Source organism: Trachurus japonicus, chromosome 22 (assembly GCF_045865225.1).
Source record: "Trachurus japonicus isolate A0001 chromosome 22, Traja_1.0".
NCBI classification, from domain to species: Eukaryota; Metazoa; Chordata; class Actinopteri; order Carangiformes; family Carangidae; genus Trachurus; species Trachurus japonicus.
The window spans coordinates 2,118,501-2,140,745 of record NC_140928.1 but is presented as its reverse complement, the minus strand read 5'-3'; the positions used below and the strand labels follow the sequence as shown (position 1 = coordinate 2,140,745).

At 42.5% G+C, this 22,245-nt stretch overlaps 1 protein-coding gene across 1 annotated transcript in view; it reads right to left on the bottom strand.

The window, feature by feature from the left end:
- prkd1 (protein kinase D1) overlaps positions 1-22,245 on the bottom strand; it is a 59,531-nt gene that overhangs the window by 16,834 nt on the left and 20,452 nt on the right. The window contains exons 3-16 of the mRNA XM_085767706.1: positions 18,606-18,737; positions 17,123-17,301; positions 16,628-16,651; positions 16,003-16,213; positions 14,074-14,151; positions 12,991-13,192; positions 11,655-11,778; positions 10,489-10,566; positions 10,063-10,233; positions 8,878-8,989; positions 5,768-5,820; positions 3,156-3,228; positions 1,839-1,945; positions 677-838 (exon numbers count right to left, since the gene is read on the bottom strand). Of these exons, the coding sequence (XP_085623832.1) occupies positions 677-838; positions 1,839-1,945; positions 3,156-3,228; positions 5,768-5,820; positions 8,878-8,989; positions 10,063-10,233; positions 10,489-10,566; positions 11,655-11,778; positions 12,991-13,192; positions 14,074-14,151; positions 16,003-16,213; positions 16,628-16,651; positions 17,123-17,301; positions 18,606-18,737 (1,706 nt within the window). The remainder of the gene's footprint in view (positions 1-676; positions 839-1,838; positions 1,946-3,155; positions 3,229-5,767; positions 5,821-8,877; positions 8,990-10,062; positions 10,234-10,488; positions 10,567-11,654; positions 11,779-12,990; positions 13,193-14,073; positions 14,152-16,002; positions 16,214-16,627; positions 16,652-17,122; positions 17,302-18,605; positions 18,738-22,245) is intronic.

Genomic DNA, 22,245 nt, shown 5'->3' with positions numbered 1-22,245 from the left:
GAAAAGACGACCGCTAATTAACTTACCCGCAGGGTTTTAAAGGTTTACCGCCGCGTAGTTACATTCTTTTTAGGAGATAAATGTTGGTCTCACTGATGAAATGTAACAATTGTGGCATTAATTTGTTTGAATTAAAAGTGAAGCTTCATGTGTTTTGGACACAGGAGCAGCGCTGCCTCGGGGCTCTGGAGCCAACGTACAGAAATCACCACATTTACATCAATAAATAAATGTTTTACAATGAACCGATCATTCTTCATTAAATTTTATTTTATTAAGTTAACGTGGTTCTGAATAGAGGATTTGTGGCAAAAGCTCGTCACGTCTGCTTATGTGAAAGCCAGCAGAGACGACTGATGACGTATGTGATTGTTGAAGTGGTGTCCCAGTTCGTAGGGGTTGACTTTCAACCCTACTCCTTGTAGCTCCGTTTCAACGGCAAGGGTTAAGGGCTAGGGGTAGGGGTAGGGATGAAAAATAGAATTGGAATTGGGCATAAGTCTCTGTAGATGGTTTGTGGGGAGTTTTCAACAAATAAACTGAAAGGAAAGCACATGTCTTGTATTGCTTTAGTCTCGCGTCGCCTGTTATTGATTAGGAGTGAAAGTGGCATTGTTATGTGGGCATGATATGACATGTGCATCAGTGCTTGTGTTGATGAGCGGGGCGTCCTCACCTGTGTGACGAGGAACTTGGTGATCCTCTCCGGCAGCCGGCCCTTCTCACTGGACAGGATCATCTCCAGCATGTCGCCATGGAGCTTCTCCATGACGACGAACACGCGCTCCGGCGTCTCGAACATACAGTCCAGGTTGACGACGCCCGGGTGGTGGAGACTCTGTGGGGAAAGGGGGCGGAGCCAGAGACGTAGATCACCTGCATCTCCTAGCGTTCGTTAAAGGGATAGTACAACATTTTGTCAAATTGGCCCATTGCCATAATCCCTATAGTCATAGCAGTAGGTTCGTTACCTTTAATTGTCGGTGCAAGCTGTTTTTAGAACGGCGGAGCAGAGCCGTGAGCTGCTCAGAGCTACGCTACGGAGGCTCATTATGGGATTTCTTGGTTTCCCTCATCAAACTCATCAAATACACAATCCAACAACTCCACAACGCTCTGGTGGACAAGTTGTGAGCTGCACATTCACCACGCTATGAGATAATAACACAACGTTACCACACAGAGTTGTTTTAGAGGGAAATTCATGCAAAACCACTGATGCGCGTTGCCTTCAGGGACAGTTTTTCATCAACAGTCTCTGTATTTCCCTCTAAAACAACTCTGTGTGGTAACGTTGTGTTATTATCTCATAGCGTGGTGAATGTGCAGCTCACAACTTGTCCACCAGAGCGTTGTGGAGTTGTTGGATTGTGTATTTGATGAGTTTGATGAGGGAAACCAAGAAATCCCATAATGAGCCTCCGTAGCGTAGCTCTGAGCAGCTCACGGCTCTGCTCCGCCGTTCTAAAAACAGTTTGCACCGACAATTAAAGGTAACGAACCTACTGCTATGACTATAGGGATTATGGCAATGGGCCAATTTGACAAAATGTTGTACTATCCCTTTAAAGGAATCAATGGATTATTGATTCTGAGGTGAATTCCTCCGACGTGCAGGTGTGTGTGTGTGTGTGTGTGTGTGTGTGTGTGTGTGCAGCAGCAGCTTCAGCTTCAGGTTGAGCAGCGCTGAAATATTACAGGATGTCACACCCCCACGGTGTTGCCACGGTAATGAAGTCGTTCACGACAGGAAGTCTCACTCACTGCCAACAGGCTCCTGAGCTGCACCGCTGTGTGTGTGTGTGTGTGTGTGTGTTAATGTGTGAGTGTGTGTGTACCTGCAGGATGGCCACCTCGTTGCGGAGCTGACTCTCCTGTTTCGTGGGGAAACGGAGTTTGTCGATGATCTTGATGGCGACGTCGCGGCCGGACTTCCTGTGTTTACCTGCGTGAAAACACACAAACACACAAACACACAAAACACACAGCAGCATGAACACGAACAACAGAAACTCAAAGGATTAAGTTAAAAAAAAAAATGCAATAAATAAGTCATAATAAATAATTACATCAAAATATTAAGACTTTTATTTTGACATTTTGAATTTTATTAAACACTTTGCCTTTTTTTCCTTCATACAAACTACTACTAATATAATTAACAACTAATATAAACACATTTTTCTTCATAATCAGGATCATGAGAAGACAATTTTCCGATCACATCTGTCTGCTCCAAATGCAAACATGCATTCATTTGTAATTCCTTTTACATTTTCTATTTTTCTTGATGATTCTTATTGTCCCAGTGTGTACAGAAGATGAACACAGAGGTTCAGAGTTTGTTTGTACAGACAATTCATTAAAGTTACGACTTTTGATTTCGACACAGACTTGATCGGATCATTTTCTCGTCCAAACGAGTCTCACCTGAAACATGCTGAAACAAAAAAAGGCTCTTTAAAGGCCCTGAGTGTGCAGACCTGGTTTTAAAGGGATAGTTCACCCAAAATTGAAATTGAAAAACTCATTATCTACTCCCCCTCATGTGGACTAAGGGCTGGGAGAAGTTTCAGAGTCCTCCGTGGCTTCTCTGAGTTACAGGGGGTCTCGGCGTAGCAGTGCATGTCCATATGACGGTTGCAAATGGATACCAACTGTCTTCGTAACAAAAAGACACACCAAAAAACATCCAGATACCTCCATGCTGCTCGTATGTAATGTCCGTCTTGTATTGAAGCCCCGAAATGCAAAATTGTCCTGAAAAAAAGCTGGAGCTTTGGAACAGGAGCTTCAAGAAGCTTCTGCTACAAACAAGCTTGAAATATAGACTTATTTAATTTTTTTCGGGACAATTTCGCATTTCGGGGCTTCAATACAAGACGGACATTACATACGAGCAGCATGGAGGTATTTGGATGTCTTTTGGTGTGTCTTTTTGTTACGAAGACAGTTGGTATCCATTTGCAACCGTCATATGGACATGCACTGCTACGCCGAGACCCCCTGTAACTCAGAGAAGCCACGGAGGACTCTGAAACTTCTCCCAGCCCTTAGTCCACATGAGGGGGAGGAGATGATGAGTGAAATTTCAATTTTGGGTGAACTATCCCTTTAAGTGTTTTAGTGTTAGAGACAGCAGCACCTGTCCTCACCTCCGTAGACGATACCAAACTGTCCTGAGCCCAGAACCTCGTCGGGGAAGATCTGGTAGACGGAGTTGATGTCCTGAGAAACACAAGGACAGAGCAGAACACTCAGAGATGGGATGGTGAGGGGGCGGGGCTTAGTTTGTGACATCACAAAGTGACAGGAAGTCCTGACGGCTGGTTTTAAGGCTCAGTTTCTGAATACAGGCTGTGTGCATTTCTCTGTGGACTGAGGCTTTGATACTTTCACAGTATTAATATAGAACCTAGAGCTGCTTTATAATCACACTACACATGGACATCTACCTTTATACTGTATGGAGCTTTAACACAAACATCTACCTTTATACTGTATGGAGCTTTAATACAAACATCTACCTTTATACTGTATGGAGCTTTAACACAAACATCTACCTTTATACTGTATGGAGCTTTAATACAAACATCTACCTTTATACTGTATGGAGCTTTAACACAAACATCTACCTTTATACTGTATGGAGCTTTAACACAAACATCTACCTTTATACTGTATGGAGCTTTAATACAAACATCTACCTTTATACTGTATGGAGCTTTAACACAAACATCTACCTTTATACTGTATGGAGCTTTAACACAAACATCTACCTTTATACTGTATGGAGCTTTAACACAAACATCTACCTTTATACTGTATGGAGCTTTAACACAAACATCTACCTTTATACCGTATGGAGCTTTAATTAATACAAACATCTACCTTTATACTGTATGGAGCTTTAATACAAACATCTACCTTTATTTTGAAGGAGCTTTAACACAAACATCTACCTTTATTGTGAAGGAGCTTTAACACAAACATCTACCTTTATACTGTATGGAGCTTTAATACAAACATCTACCTTTATTTTGAAGGAGCTTTAACACAAACATCTACCTTTATTGTGAAGGAGCGTTAACACAAACACATGGGTCTGTTCTAATAGCCCCTGTGTGAACCAGCTGCCTGTAGCTGCCTGTAGCTGCTGAGCTGTGATGATGATGGAGAGAGACTCTGCTCCAGCTGCAGCAGCAGAAAAGAGGCTGTGAATTGCGTGGATCCATCACCTGTTGTAAGGAGCTTAGAGGAGGAGGGTTTTGTGGAGCGGAGCGGCACTGTGCTGCCTCCCCTCAGTGTAACTACACGGCGTCAGTGTTCTGCCACAGCTTTGACACCAAAACTGCAAAATATTTTCTCCTTCATTTGTCTGCGATCACGTCTCCCTCCTCTCCCCCGTTAGCTGACAGCCTAATATCACACCTCAGGCAGAGAGGACAGAAATACAATATTATAAACCTCCTCCCCCCTTCCCCCGGAGCTCGCTGCCTAATTACCATCTGTCGCCATGGAAACCGTTTGGCTGAGTGAGTAATCACAGTAATCTCCATTTGAGGTGCTCGAGGACGTGCTCACCTTGGAGACGACGAGGTGAACGCGTCTGCATTGGAAATGGGACTCGATGTTCTCGCCACTTTCCCATTTGCATGAGGGGAGTTTGCAGACATTTGAGCTTTATGTAAATCTTTATCATGCAAATGCACAAGTGTTTGAAACACTGTCGGGGGGGGGTGATGATGAAGAGGAGGAGGATGAAGAGGAGGAGGAGGAGGTGGCGTCAGGTGGTAGAGGTTGAGGCGGGCGGAGTGAGCTGCAGAGTTATGATGCTAAATCGTGTTCGTGTTCATTTAAGAACATTTTTAAACGTCCGTGTTTAAAATTATTAGTTTTTATCTTAACGTCCTTTTTGCTTTTCACTGTTATGTTAATGACTTGGCCCCGCCCACCACAGGGGCCAGGGCAGCTCTGTAACTACTACCTGAGGGTGTGTGTGTGTGCGTGTGTGTGTGTGCAGGGCCGGCCCCTGGCATAAACCCTCTATGTGGTTGTTCAGGGCCACAGCCGTTAGGTGGGGGGCCACATGATCAGAAAGGTACCGGGGTTCATCAAGTCATTTAAACATCCTGAGGTCTGCACGTGCAGCTATGAGCTTTATATGTAATGTGAAGTCAATATTCAGCTTCTTTTATCTCACATTTGAGACATTTGGTGAAAACAGAACGGCAGAATGACAACGTTTGTGCTCAAAAAGCAATCTTATAAAATGTCATTTTAGACTTGTTTTCTACACTGATCTATTACTGTATTCATATCCTATTTCAAGCACCAAAACAGTTCATTCTCATGACTGAAGGAGTGTTTTCACAAGGGATTTGAATTTTTTTAAAAAGCAGACCTCAAATTTCCAGCATTTGTCCTAAATTATTTCTTTCTACAGTGTTCTAGGACAAACTGGCCTCAGTGTGCTTACAGCGGAGGTTCTAATATTTAGACATAAAACACTTGAGTATTGTTACATCTGCAAGTATCTTAAAAAGATACATTGAAGAAAATATGTTCAATTTGAGAAAATGGCCTCAAACCTCAGAGGGATAAACACGTCTGTATTCAGTTTTAACCAGTGATTTGGTGTTTGAGCTTAGAGTGCAGGGCCACAAACAAAAACCTTGTTTAGGGGGGCCACCAACATCCTAGAGCCGGCCCTGTGTGTGTGTGTGTGTGTGTGTGTGTGTGTGTGTGTGTGTGTGTGTGTGCTCACCACATTCTCCTGGATCTGGCAGTTGGACACTGAGATACTGATGGAAATTTCCTCTGTTGACGAGAAACATAAAAAAACAGTCAGAACTAGGGATGTCACAATTTACTTGTTTTCACAATTAATCGCGGTATTAAACGCCATAATTAATTGATCGCAAAGATTCCTAAATACCGTCACTTTCCAAAAAATTTTTATGTATGAACCGTGTCGGCAGATGAGCGCCAAAATAAAGGTAAATGCACAGATACTGGTCCATTTAACTAACATAGCATTGACTTGGTAGGAATTTAAATGTTAGAGTGTCATTTGTAATTTGTAAAAAAAAGATTAAAATGAACTTTTATTAACTATTTGGTATTGATGACAATTAATGACTTGAATATTTCCAACACTTCCCCTGGCGGATTAATAATTGGTCATATTTGAATAGTTATTTAAAATATTTTATAATTAGTAATGTATATTTGAACTATATTTTATTTTACACATTAATAGTGTTGTGAAATTGATTAATGCATAATAATCGTGATAATCGTAATACCGTGATTATTTCTTTGACAATAATCGCACCGAGAAAATCTATTATCGTGATATCGTGTGAGCAAAGCTGCAAACCTTTACCCACAATTCCTTGCAGCAAATCAATCAATCTGTGTGTTTAGTCCACTCTCTTTTCCTTCCTTTCTCTATTTCTTTTCTCTGTATTTAATAATAAACGTTGAAAAGTTGAAGTGTGTCGAGGTGCCGTCTTATTTTAGTGTCCTCGCTCTTCCTCCACAGGTGAACACAGAGTCAGAGCAGGTATACGACGACGGCCACGGTGCTCACAGTTAGTCATGATCCGTTTGACGTCAGCGAAAGGTCTGAAATATCTCTGATGGGCCCAGTGTGTGTGTATGTGTGTGTGTGTGGGCGTCGACAGTGCCTGAGGGGATGTGAGTGTCTGCAGGAGGATTCAGCAGCAACGGGAACATTAAAACCTGAGCTGTGTGAATGTATGAGGACGTTTACATCTGTCCAGTTTCCTGCAGGTTAATAATAATAGTAATAATCTTTATTTATAGAGCACTTTTCATGCATAGAAGCAGCCCGAAGTGCATCAACAAACAAAGCCAAGCAGTAACAGTGATAAAAAATAAAATCAATCCTGGTTAAAAGCCAAATTAAAAAGATTCGTTTTCAGTTTCTTTTTAAAAAATGGCCAACGAGTCTGCTATTCTCAAGTCCAAGGGTTGGGGCGTTCCAGAGTCTAGGACCATTACAACAGAAAGCTGCTTCGCCAGTTTTCTTGGACACCTTAGGAATAGTTAAAAGACAGGTAGTGGAGGATCTGAGCGTTCTTATTGGGGTATAAAAAGAAAGCAAATCGCCAATATAGGATGGTGCAAGGTTATCTAAAACTTTATAAATGAGTAAAAGAACTTTAAAATCAATCCTAAAAGAAACAGGCAACCAGTGCAATGTAGCAAGCTGGGGAGTAATGTGATCTCTCTTTAAGGTTAAGATGAAGATGGAGCTCGTTCCATGTTCATAATAAAGCATAAAGAGAAAAGACACTGCATGCTGCATTTACTTCCCTTTTATCCTTGTTCTATTTATTTCTCTTCAGCAGATCCAAGGCTGGGAAACAGCGTCAGTATCATAAACAGTTGGATCATCAGCAGTCTAAGTGCCTGTTAGGGGCCACGCTGCCACCAGAGGGCCCTCAAAACCACATGTAGATGTATCCTGTCAGTGGTTATCATAGAAAAGTGTCATATAGACCGAATCGCCTTGTTGTTTACAACTACTTCCGGGTAGAAAACCAGCACGTAATTTGAATGAGATCAATAGTAACGAACCAGAGTTTAGCTATATATCATATTTTTCACGCCCTATCACCGTTTAGACAAATCTGAAATGATTGAAGAAACATTACTATTTCTGTGTGTGTGTTTTGTGTTGCTATGTGTTGTATTTATTCAGTTTGGGGGAATCACAGTGTCTAGAAAGCATCAGTGGCTCAGCTGACAGGGACAGCTAACGGTAGCTAAGCTAACGGCGGTAGCTAAGCTAACGGTAGCTAAGCTAACGGCGGTAGCTAAGCTAACACCAGGACGTCAGCTGTTAAAACCCTCCCGTTGTGGGACACGACATGAAACTACTCCAGTTAGCTCAGTCATGTTGGAACTCAGATATCCGCTGGAGAAAATATTTTTTCATGGACCGTTTATTGAGTCACTGAGTTATTAAAGTTAAACAGGTAGCTAACCGTTAGCCCAGCTAATCTATGATAACCATGACTAATTACAAAAATATGCACACAGGAATAGTAATGTTTGTCCAATCATTGGTTTTATAGACTTTACAAACATCAGATTAGTCTAAACGGTGATATAGTGACATGAAAAATTAGATATATATAGCGAAACTCTCGTCCGTCACTATTGTTCTCATGCTGGTTTTCTACCCGGAAGTAGTTGTAAACAACAAGGAGATTCGTCCTATTATTATAACAGGTCTGCTGTGGTGGCTTCAGTTGCAGGTTGTCCACACCCGTTCCAACTGGAAGCAGGTGGATCAACCAGAATCTGAAATAAAGTTCTAATAAAGTCAAACTCAAATATCATGTTGGTGAGTTTGTAAATGTTCTTTTTATACTCAGGACTTTGTGATATGAAGGAAACATCCTCGCAAATGTGTGTTAAATGCAGATGTGAAGGTCAAGAGGTCATCGGGTCATCTACAGCTACAGTAATATAGAGTCAGGAGTTGTCTGCATAGCGAGGAATATTTAATGTTGCACGGTATGGCTGAAAAACAGTGGACTCAGCGTTGAGCCTTGTGGTGCTCCACACCCAATATCTGTCCTGACAGGTACGACTGAATCTAGGTCAGGGTTTGTCCTAAGACTTATTATATATTACATTTCAGGATAAACCAAATGTGTGAATGTTTCATGCAATGTAATCCAAGAAGTTTTGGTTTTGAATCGAACTTTGTGACAGTTTTATAACCTCAAGAGACTAAGAAAAGAAAAGAAATATAAAACTCAAAATCCACATAAAAAGACAAATATTATTAATATTAGAAACATTAGTTCAGGTTGTAACTCTGTCATCGTGTCTTACTGTGTCCAGTGCGGTGAGAACTGCGGGAAATTCCAGTGGAAACAGCCGGCATCAGCGCATGTTGGATCGCCATCTCCCACATCCGAGCCACATCCGGCCCCACGCCGCTGACCTGAAACCAGCCACGAAACATTTGGTTACCACACAGAAACCGGAGGCGCACCTGTCACTGCTTCATCTCACGTTCTGTTGCTAGGTGACATGTAGTGGCCGCATTGATTATGGCGGATGTGAGGGACCATATGTGGTATAAGGAGAAGTAAATCCTCATCAGAAGGAGGTTGTGATGGATGGACATGTTAACAAAAACACAGAACCTTTCATTCATTCACCACGCTATGAGATAATAACAGAACATTACCAGGCAGAGTTGTTTTAGAGGGAAATTCATGCAAAACCACTGATGCGCGTTCCCGTCGGGGGCAGTTTTTCCGTAAGCAGTCTCTGTATTTCCCTCTAAAACAACTCTGTGTGGTAACGTTGTGTTATTATCTCATAGCGTGGTGAATGTGCAGCTCACAACTTGTCCACCAGAGCGTTGTGGAGTTGTTGGATTGTGTATTTGATGAGTTTGATGATGAGGGAAACCAAGAAATCCTATGATCCTCCGTAGCGTAGCTCCGAGCAGCTCACGGCTCTCTGCCATCTTTCCTTACGTCATCACCCGGGGTGGGTAAACAATTACGTTAGCCGGCATCTTCATAAAAACAACATTTAAAAAAATATGTTAGCCGGCGTTAGCTGCAACTGCTAACGGTAATGTGAATGTTGCTAATGTAATGTAAGATAGGAAAGCAGTAAAACTGTGGATAGTCAACGCACACCCAAGATACATTTCACGTTATTCAAGCCTGAAGATGCTAACACGCTTGTATTTTTTATATCAGATGTTGTGGTGAACAGCAGAACGTTAGGCTAAATAGCTCAACGGTTGTTATGTGACGGCGTTGAGTCTTCCCACCCAGAGTGATGACGGTTAGCAAAGATGGTGACCAAGTTTATTCTGATATGTCTTGTTTTTGTTGACAAACATTTGCGACATTTCAATTAAAGCGAAGGTTCATTTGATCATCAGAGTCGTTAATCAGCACAGGAAGTTCGCTCAGTTGTCATGGAGACTGGTAAGTTGGACATATGGTCAGAGTTGTTATGATTTTGACGGCCGTTAGCTCAGCTTAGCCTCACCAGGATGCTGCTGCTGCTCTTCACAGACGACTCGACTCTCTGCAGGTTTTCGCCGACATAGTAAACCAGCGTCGCCGTGGCGATCTCGAAGCAGTGAGGATTGGCTCCGTCAGGAAGGAGAGAGAAGGTCTGAGCCGGTTCCAGGGACAACATCTCAGACAGAGGGATCTCCTGCAGACGGAGAACAGTCATGTAGATTACGCTGCAGTGACTTGGTATCGGAAAATGAGCAGGCTAGTTAGCATGCTAGCAGGCGCAATACAATATGGATGCTTTCTTGATGCTAGTGTTAGCTAACTAGCAAATGGTTCCTTTAACTTTAACTCCTTTTGATCAAATTATTTTCAAGGTTTAAATATTCAAGATCAGGTCTTAACCAACAAATAACAAAATGAATGGAGCCCCAGAGACACAGTGTCCTCTTACCTTGTAGTATTTACCTCCGGTGTCGTTCTGAAACAACGTGATGCATTTACTGTCCAACCGCCAGTAATGTCTTTTCCTCTGAAACACAGAAGAAGGAGAAGTGAAGTCAGGGAATAGAATCACAATCAACTGGTTTCAACCTTTATGTAGAACAGAAACATCTGGAACTGACACACTTCAGTCAGACATAGTTACTGCATAGCCTACGTAGTATAGGCATTGAGTATTCTGTCATGTATCTTCCTATATGTAGTAACCAGATAGTTATTACATAGTAACCAGATAGTTATAGTGATTTGTTTAATGAATCCCATTCCTTAATACTATGTATTGCTGATGCCCTATGATGTGAGCACTAAGAACTTATTATATTATAAGCACTAACTACCTTGTGCCACCGCAAATGTGTGTTATTGTCTTACATATGTATATTTATTAATGTGTACCGAATGTGTCTTTGGTATTTTACCTCATTGTTGCTCTTTTTTAAGGTTGCCCTTTATCATCAGGCAGAGGGACTGGCCATGAAAACTAGCTTTTTTTAGCTAACTCAGGTGCATTTACATTTGTTTTTGTTTTTTACAATGTTTTATTAATGTACATTGTCACTTGTCAAATAAATTAAACTGAAACTGAAACTGAAACAGAAACTGACAGACAGGTGAGCAGACAGACAGGTGAACAGTCAGACAGGTGAACAGACAGACAGGTGAACAGACAGACAGGTGATCAGACAGACAGGTGAACAGTCAGACAGGTGAACAGTCAGACAGGTGAACAGACAGACAGGTGAACAGACAGACAGGTGATCAGACAGACAGGTGAACAGACAGACAGGTGATCAGACAGACAGGTGAACAGACAGACAGGTGAACAGACAGACAGGTGATCAGACAGACAGGTGAACAGACAGACAGATGAACAGACAGACAGGTGAACAGACAGACAGGTGAACAGTCAGACAGGTGAGCAGACAGACAGGTGAACAGACAGACAGGTGAACAGTCAGACAGGTGAACAGACAGACAGGTGAACAGACAGACAGGTGAACAGTCAGACAGGTGAACAGACAGACAGGTGAACAGTCAGACAGGTGAACAGACAGACAGGTGAACAGACAGACAGGTGAACAGTCAGACAGGTGAGCAGACAGACAGGTGAGGTACCAGAGTGTCCTTGCTGGTGTAGTGGACCATCCATCCCTCCTTCATCACGTTGCTGCTCTTCCTCTTCGTGTGTTTGACGGACTGGACGACTCTCATCAGAGGGATGTTGCTACTGGTCGACGGGCTGAAAGGGGGCGGAGCCAAGCACAACCTCAGATCTCTCTGTGTGTAAGTGTGTTTATCCACCTTTTTCCGAACGTCAAAAACATAAGCCGGTTTTGCCGGTTTTCCTCTTCTGGTGGAATTTTATGTTTATGTTTCCGTGGTTTTGGTAGTCGCGGTAAATGCATGGATTTTTTTTTTTTTTTTTTTCAATGAAAATCTGTAAAACGCATGGATCATCACACCGGCTTTTAACAAAGGTTATCACACAAATTGACATCCGTGTTAAAAGCCAGCGTTAATCCACCACTTTATTTTCCCATGATCCATTGCGTCACACCACAACGGAAGTGGGTTTTAGTAGCATTCTAGCGAGCTAGCTAACTGGTAGCAAGCGGCTAACTGGTAGCGTTAGCCACCGGTGTAGGTACCAAATGTGGGGGCTCCGGGCTGCCAAAACCGTTGTGACTAAATCTGATGTTTGTTAAGTCTATAAAACGAATTATTGAACAAACATTACTATTTCTGTGTGCACATTTTTGTAATTAGTCATGGTTGTCGTAGTTGTTAGCTTTGCTGCTGCTGACAGCTAAGTTAACAGCAGTAGCTAAGCTAACACCAGGACGTCAGCTGTTAAAACCCTCCCGTTGTGGGACACGACATGAAACTACTCCAGTTAGCTCAGTCATGTTGGAACTAGGATATCCGCTGGAAAAAATATTTTTTTATTGACACTGCTAACGGCTAACAGCTAATGGTTAGCCCAGCTAATCTAAAATGTTTGTTCGACAATTCAATTGTAAAAACAATTGTATTCTGTGCCATTACACTCGACAAAGTCAAACCGGCCTATTGTGTTTGTTTGTTCACAGATATCTATGTGAACAAACGAACACAACAGACAAACTGATGTGATGTGTGTAGCCTATTGTTTTTTTGTAAATGTGACTTATGATGTATTGTCAAGTGTTTGGTTCAACCTGCTCTTGTTTAAGGAAAGAAAATCACAATAATTGAAATATAAAATCGCAATACTTGGTAAAATCGAATCGCAATACTTGTTTAATCAGAATCGCAATTTAAATCGAATCGGGACCTAAAAATCGTTAGAGAATCGAATCGGCACAAAAGCGTATCGGCCCAGCCCTAGTTTTGACCATAGTTGACATTCGGAAACTCGTGGACATGATGGTGTGTGTGTGTGTGTGTGTGTGTGTGTGTGTGTGTGTTGTACCTGATGGCCCGGTTGGACTCGTCCAGGTCGGGGTCGTGCAGGTCACAGAGGTCGCTGGGCCCCGCGTCCAGCATCAGCCCCCCCTCTGACGCCAGCGCCTCGTCCATGTCGTCCAACAGGCCGCCGCCTCGGTCCCCGTCGTGGTCGTCAAGGCAACCCTCCACCATGACCACGTCCGACTCCGCCCCCGGGCTCAGCAGCTCTGTGGAGGAGACGAGATGAGATGAGACATCGGTTCTGGTTGATGTTCATGTTCGTGTTGGTTATTGTGTGAAAGCCCTACAGGTAAAACACCATCTACTGGTCAAAGGTGGAAATTGCATCTGATCAAATCAGGACATGCCCAGCCCGTTAATATAGACCTTTTCAGAGAGTATAAACAAAGACAGGTGTGGCTCATTAGAAAACGCTCTGGTACACTAAATGGAATGGAGAATTAGTATCCTTGGTAACACCTGTATTTGTTTATACTCTCTGAAAAGGTCTATGAAATGTAAGTGTTCTTTACCTCTTAGTGACAGATATTTTGATTATTATTCCAGCTTGTGTTAAATGGAATAATATGTGTTAGCTTGAGTTAGCTTGAGTTAGCTTGATTTAGCTAAGTAGCCTGTAGCTCAAAGTTGTTAGCTCTGCCTCTGGCTAGCACTGCAGCTAACTTTGGATGCCTGTGATGGCCTAATAATGATGGATGTTTTGTTTGTAGCTTCATTATTGCAATTCAGTTTCTTCTTGTAACTGTAATAGAAGAGAATGTCGAATTATTTACTGTTCTATAACATTATTTCCTGTGGTTAACTTTGATATAGTAGACCCTAATGCTGTTACATGCATTTTATTGTCTTTTCTTTATGTTTCAGACCACACACACTCATACCAAAAACCACACACAAAGCTTGTTGTTGATGTGAAGTTCAACAATCTTCATTAAAGGAAGAAAAAAGGAATTTCTCTGTCCAAGTGCTTTGATTTGATTCTCTAACTGGAATCCTAGTCTGTGATCCACCGCCTCAACCAGCATCCTTCTTTCTGAGGCTCGCCCCCTCTAACAGCTATAAACAGAAAGTTGATGTAGAAACTTGCCTCCATTTTTAGAGACTTCTCCCAGACAGTTGTTGGGCACTTTGGGAGCACAGCGCTTGTGACAGTTGAACTTACAATCTGAGGGAAGAGGAGAAGAGACGTCATTGTGATGTGTCACACAGCTGGAAACATTCACCAAGTGAACAGCAAACAGACAGACAGGATGAACATACGGGTTCTATGACTTCCCTCTGTCTCTTACCAGATGTTCACAGCTGGACGTCTCATCAGCAGAGACATCACCTCGATCATTTATTTATTTACTTCAATTCTAAAATTTCAGTGTAACTTTACTATTTCTTTTTCTTTTCTTCTACTACAGCTGTGATTCTCAAACTTCTCCAACTCTTCAGAATCTCAGATTTCAGATTTATGTATATATTTTTTTAAATGGGACAAAAACGTAAATATGCATGACATTGTAGCCGAGGCTTATTTCCATCTCTAGTCCCACTGGCAGGTTGGTGTTCATAGAATAAAGGCAACAAAATAAATGTTGTATTTATTTTATTTTCCTTTTATTTATTTTCAAGTATTTTTCTTTTGCCCTTGTGGGGCTGATGGGGTATGGTGGGGTGGGCGGTAGGGATTTGGGAGCTGTTGTGCACACTTTAAGTGTATGTTTTGTGTTGTGTATATGTGATTGTATTGTACTGTCTGATTGTTTTGATGTATAGGACCCCTTGGAAGACGAGATGATGCATCTCAAGGGGTTATCCCTTAATAAAATTTGAAATTTAATGATACAATAAGATAAATGTTAATAAAGAAGGAGATAAAACAAACACACAAACAAACACAAAGGCAGTAAAACTATTGAATACAGCTCAGACATCTTCCATGTTGTTGAGTTAATAAAATGTTAAAGTGCAAGGTGCTTAAGTGCTACTAGTTAAAGTGATTGATATTATTGCACCGTGCCTGATTTCATTTGGTTTCAAAGTGCTTTGTGAATTATTGCACATACTGCCTGTTATTGCACGTTGCTCGCTCTCAAAGTTTATTAATGTGCTGGTTAAACTGCACAATGTGCCTGTTGCACAAGCGTACAAATCACAGGTCTGCTCTGTTTTCAATAATAATAACATAAAAATCAAGTATAATCAAGTATGAGTGCAAACTTGGTTGGTTGTCTTGCAGCCACGACTTCAGCTGCTTTGTGAATGAACTTAAAGGGATAGTTCAACATTTTGGCAAATTGGCCCATTGCCATAATCCCTATAGTCATAGCAGTAGGTTCGTTACCTTTAAATGTCGGTGCAAGCTATTTTTAGAACGGTGGAGCAGAGCCGTGAGCTGCTCAGAGCTACGCTACGGAGGCTAAGGGAATTTCTTGGTTTACCTCATCAAACTCATCAAATACACAATCCAACAACTCCACAACGCTCTGGTGGACAAGTTGTGAGCTGCACATTCACCACGCTATGAGATAATAACACAACGTTGCGAGACGGAGCCGTTTAAAAGGTAAATTCATGCAAAACCGCTGATGCGCGTTGCGTTCAGGGACAGTTTTTCATCAACAGTCTCTGTATTTCCCTCTAAAACAACTCTGTCTGGTAACGTTGTGTTATTGTCTCATAGCGTTGTGAATGTGCATTTCACAACTTGTCCACGAAAGCGTTTTGGAGTTTTGGGATTTTGTATTTGATGAGGGAAACCAAGAAATTCCTTTAGCCTCCATAGCGTAGCTCTGAGCAGCCTTTTGCTTCGCTCCGCCATTCTAAAAAGAAAGGTAACGAACCTACTGCTATGACTATAGCGATTATGGCAATGGGCCAATTTGCCAAAATGTTTAACTATCCCTTTAAAGTCGGCAGAGCATGTATACAGTGTGGTATTGTGTTTCATGTTTGGGTGGCACATCCATGGAAGATTTTAAACACCCGTGTTGAGCGAGCAGATGTGATGATGATAGTGAGTCCTCACCTTTACACTGCAGCCCCTGCCTGAACAGCCCCTTCAGCAGCTTCTTGCAGTGCTGGCACACGGTGGGCCGCGTGTACGAGTGGATGAGGAAGGTGTGCGGGACTTTGACCTTGGACAGGAGGATCTTGTCCAGCTCGATGGGACGGCCCACGTACGACTGGGAGCTGGAGCGCCGCTCTCTGCCGGGGAAGTAGTCCAGCTGGTTCTTCTGCTGCCGGGACAACCAGGACAACGTCAGGTTCATGAGCTCATCGGCCAACTGAGAGCTCAAAGAGAAACTAAAGACATCCTGGGGCCGGATGGATTCATATAATATAATATAATATAATATAATATAATACAATATAACAATTAGTTTTTTATGTTATAAAAAGTATGTTTTCACATTATTATGACATACAAACTTATCACATTGTAGCAATATAAGGTTTTCTACAGTAAAAAATAAGTTTCACGTCGTAAGATAAAACCAAATTATATTATTATACGTCAAAAAAAGAAAAGAAACTACTGCAGGAAATGACTGAATACACATTTATAGTTAAAGATCAGTTGTAGACTAAAATAACAGATGGATTAAAACAGATAATTGCACTGACTATAGTTTAATGATGGAGAGACTCACCTCCATACTGGGACTGACTGGAGACTGGACAGAGAGAGAACAGAGTCAAACACACTTTGAATGTCAACTGTATAACAATAATAATATTTTAATAATATAAAGTGTATAAAATAAACTGATTTTACAAGCCTCAAATTTACAAATTCTACAATTATGTCTTTTATTTCCTGTAGCTGCTCTTTGCACCCTGTGACCTCAGACACTAAGTGGCTCAATGCACAGCTCCACTACTTCCTGAACTTAAGGCAGCTCCTTTATTTCCTGTCTTACATTATTGGACAAACTGATTAATCCAGGTGTGTCTGAGTTGTCACAGTGGTCAGACACACCTGGATTAATCAGTTTGTCCAATAATGTAAGACAGGAAATAAAGGAGCAGCATTATCCAATCACAACATAGCAACAACAACAATGTATCAGTGTGATGTTCAGCTGTTGTAGCAACAGTAACTAAGGGGGGCGGAGCTTAGCAGGGCCGCCGTGTCCCCTACTGACCAGTAAAGCCTCGTCGGTGTAGAGGGGGGGCGAGGGCTCGGCGGAGAGCGGCCGGCCCAGGTTGACCAGCCCCCCCAGTCCCCCCGTCAGGGACACGTTGGACGGACGTCGTCGCCTCACGCCGCTGCAGTTGTTGGGGATCTTAAAGGCACAGCGCTTGTGGTAGTTGAGACCGCAGCCTGGGCAGGGCAGGACAGGACAGGACGAGACAACAGTGGCATCACAATGAAAAAAGCTGAAATGGCAGCACTCACAAATTCATCTTGAAACATTTATTAAACGCACAGCAGTGCCTGACGGATGCGTTTCAGCCCTGGGCTTTCTTCAGCCTGAGACTGACCCATATATATATATATATATAACCTCCCAGACCTCCCTCCAAAACACCAGTTGATCATCAATCAATCAAACACTTAGTCAAAACATAATAATAATCATCACGTGACACAGAAGTGTCCAATAGGTGTTCGGAAACTTACAACATACTTAATAAGATGGCCAAATACAGCATAAAGTCACGTACTGTATTCACTGGATCAAATACATCACATAGTGAACATCATAAACGTCAAACATCTTAGAATAATAATCAGATAAGAATAATCGATTAAAAACAGTATAGGACGAATCTCCTTGTTGTTTACAACTACTTCCGGGTAGAAAACCAGCATGAGAACAATAGTGACGGACGAGAGTTTCACTATATATCTCATTTTTCATGTCACTATTTCACCGTTTAGACTAATCTGATGTTTGTAAAGTCTATAAAACCAATGATTGGACAAACATTACTATTTACGTGTGCACATTTTTGTAATTAGTCATGGTTATCATAGATTAGCCGGGCTAACGGTTAGCTACCTGTTTAACTTTAATAACTCAGTGACTCAATAAACGCTCCATGAAAAAATATTTTCTCCAGCGGATATCTGAGTTCCAACATGACTGAGCTAACTGGAGTAGTTTCATGTCGTGTCCCACAACGGGAGGGTTTTAACAGCTGACGTCCTGCTGTTAGCTTAGCTGCTGCAGTTATCTTAGCTACCGCCGTTAGCTTAGCTACCGTTAGCTGTCCCTGTCAGCTGCAGCCACTGATGCTTTCTCTGTGATTCCCCCAAACTGAATACAACACATAGCAACACAAAATGCACACACAGAAATAATAATGTTTCTTCAGTCATTTCAGATTTGTCTAAACGGTGATAGGGCGTGAAAAATATGATATATAGCTAAACTCTCGTTCGTTACTATTGATCTCATTCAAATTAAGTGCTGGTTTTCTACCCGGAAGTAGAATGTAAACAACAAGGTGATTCGGTCTATACAAATATTAAAAAGAAACAAAAAAAATCGAAGAAATCGGATATATCCACCAGAGTCCTCTAAACAGGGATTCTTAGTGGTGACATCACAGCCAGACCTGCTCCCTCCTCCAATCAGCTGCAGGCAGCTCCACAGTGACATCATCATCATCATCCTGTACCTTCACATTTGAGTCCCTGTCGTACGAGTCCCCACAGCATCTCTCCACAGTGGTCGCAGAAGGCCGGCGCTCGGTACGAGTGGACGAACAGACAGTGAGGACGGATCTGGAAATCCTCCACCGTGGCCGAGGCTGCAGGGGACGAGAGGGGGGGGGGGGGACATCAGAGGGGACAGACAGAGGACACATCATAGAAGAAGTCTACTGACATGTTCAAACTCAACATGTCGATATAACCCAGCAGTGATATTATGGGATGTGTGGAGCAGCAGCTGATCTCAGTGTCTGGGCTTCAGGCCACAGACCATCTGAACCTCAGTGTCCTCCAGCTGCGTCCACAAAGACCCAGCGGGGGGGACGGAGGGGGGGGGCAACATGGCAGCAGGAGGAGGAGGCCTCACGCTGGGAGACCCACAACACGGAGGAGAGGGAGAGGGGCTACTCCGTATCCCTCCGCCGCTCAGACTAGTTCCATGAGTCCAATGTCATGTAGTTTACTATCTATGTACTTACTTCTGTAGTGTGTGAATTCCCACAGTTAGTGCAATTGATTAGCCCAGAAATCTCTCTGCCCCCCAGCAGCAGCAGCAGATCTCTTTGCTCCGTAGGTGGGTCTAGAAACGAGCCATAGGAACTTTTTGAGTCTCGAACACCGTTTGTGTTGACCAATCACAGCGCTCTATCTGTTTAGAGAGTCGTTGGGCGGCTTAACGCCATGACGACATACTTTTGACGGTGAAAAACATGACAAGAAGATAGATGGCTTTGGCAAAGGAATGGTTTGAATCGGCGTTGGCATCAACTTTGAAAGAATGAAACTTGTCATTTTCTTTAAAAGTTGAGCAAGAAACTGCACTGAAGTCGTTCATTTGAAGAAGGATGTATTTGGTGTTTTGCCGACGGGACATGGGAAAAGTTTAATCTACCGACGTCATCCTGCTCTTTGCTCTGATTGGTCGTAGCGCTTTCTCTCTCTTTCTCTCTGATTGGGACATTGTCTGTGTCCTGGTGGGTAGAGGTGAACTGGACTGTCTCCATCACTCTTTTATCTTCTCCTCCAGATGTCGACAGAGCGAAGGAGACATGGCACTTTACACCACAACTCACAACTCTCATAATGCACAACATGCAAAAGGTTTTGTAACAGTTGTAACTGAGGAAGAATGTAGTTCCCTGGCTGCATCACCGGCTGCTCAGTGGAGGGATACAAGGACAAGACTATAGATTTCTGTTCAGATGTTTCTGTTTCTGTTTGTTGTCATTTCTGGAAATAATTAATCACCTGGACACACCTATGAGATAATAACACAACGTTACCACACAGAGTTGTTTTAGAGGGAAATACAGAGACTGTTGATGAAAAACTGTCCCTGAAGGCAACGCGCATCAGCAGTTTTACATGAATTTCCCTCTAAAACAACTCTGTCTGGTAACGTTGTGTTATTATCTCATAGCGTGGTGAATGTGCAGCTCACAACTTGTCCACCAGAGCGTTGTGGAGTTGTTGGATTGTGTATTTGATGAGTTTGATGAGGGAAACCAAGAAATCCCATAATGAGCCTCCGTAGCGTAGCTCTGAGCAGCTCACGGCTCTGCTCCGCCGTTCTAAAAACAGCTTGCACCGACAATTAAAGGTAACAAACCTACTGCTATGACTATAGGGATTATTATGGCAATGGGCCAGTTTGACTAAATGTTGAACTATCCCTATTTCAGACACAAGTTGAGGATTCTTAACATCCTGTTCAACTGTTTTCAGTATTTGTCAGGGACTATTTTCAGCGGTGGAGGCAGATTAATCCAGCTCTGGCACAGCAGCAGCAGCAGGATGGTGTGTGTGTGTGTGTGTGTGAGTGTGTGTGAGTCACCTGGTGCATCATTTAATGGTTCCAGGAAACAATGGCGCCGTGCGGCTCAGAGCAGGAAGCTCCGTCAGGCTTTGACTCACAGACAATGACCGTTAATATGGAGCAGGTTCAGAAAAAACACAGAAGAGGAGGAGGAGGAGGAGGAAGAAGAGGAAGAGGAGGGGGAAGAGGAGGAGGAGTGGGGGGGGTAAACAGGCCGGCACAGAGGGGCAGTAATGAGCGGGTAGTTGTTGGTATTTTGTAAATGTTTGGAGCGATGAGAGGCTCTCAGCCGCCGCAGATGGACCCACTGTTTGTCTGTTGGCCGGCGCGCCTGGCAAAGCATCATGGGTAGTTTGGGGGGTTTATTTTGCCTCATTTTTCTCTTTCTCTCCCGCTCGCTCGCTCGTTTGCCGTGCGTTATTTCTGAATCACACACACACACACACACACACACACAGACACAGGAACGCTCGCCGTGCGGCCCGGTGCTGTGGTCCTCAGGCAGAATACGGCTCTGATTAGACGATTCTGCTGCAGGAAATTACCTCCATTTATTCAAATTATTGTTTATGCCTTTTGTTTGGAGGGCCAACATACGTTTGGAAGTGTGAACAAGCTCCCGAACTGTTATTATATGCTTCAGAAAATGACTTGTGTGTGTGTTGTGTGTGTGTGTGTGTGTGTGAGGGTTTCCTAGGTAGTCCTTGTCAGAGTCTAAATGCCTGTGTTTATGTGTGTGTTCTGTGTGGTGGAATTAGCAGCATTAAGAAGCACTCGCTGCTCGCTCGTTAACCCGCCGCCACAAAACAAACACCGCGGGTGGAGAAGGTGGAGAAGCAGCGGTCGGTCGCCGCGCGCTAATAAACCAACCACCACGCTCAGGTCGCAGCTGATTGGCTGTGTGTACCAGTGTGTGTGTGTGTGTGTGTGTGTGTATGTGTGTGTGAGACTAAACTTTTAATAACATCAGGTGAAGAGTCGTGAACTCCCATCGTTTTTTAATACAAACATCTACCTTTATTTTGAAGGAGCTTTAATACAAACATCTACCTTTATTTTGAAGGAGCTTTAATGCAAACATCTACCTTTATTTTGAAGGAGCTTTTAATACAAACATCTACCTTTATTTTGAAGGAGCTTTAATACAAACATCTACCTTTATTTTGAAGGAGCTTTAATGCAAACATCTACCTTTATTTTGAAGGAGCTTTAACACAAATGTCTACTTTTATTTTGAAGGAGCTTTAATACAAACGTCTAGTTTTATTATGAAGGAGCTTTAACACAAACATCTACCTTTATTTTGAAGGAGCTTTAATACAAACATCTACCTTTATTTTGAAGGAGCTTTAATACAAACATCTACCTTTATTTTGAAGGAGCTTTAATACAAATGTCTACCTTTATTTTGAAGGAGCTTTAATACAAACATATACCTTTATTTTGAAGGAGCTTTAATACAAACGTCTACCTTTATTTTGAAGGAGCTTTAATGCAAACATTGTTTAATTTGAAGGAGCTTTAATACAAACGTCGACCTTTATTTTGAAGGAGCTTTAATACAAACATCTAGGAGCTTTAGTACAAACTTCTACTTTTATTCTGAAGGAGCTTTAACATTTTTGTCATTAAGTGACAGGAACTTAAACCAGAACTGGTTCACAATAGACAGACAAAAGAAAGAAAAAAGTGTGAAAATGGGGAAAATGGAGAAGCAGCGGTCGGTCGCAGCGAGCTAATAAACCAACCAATCACCACGCTCAGGTTTCAGCTGATTGGCTGCCTCGGTC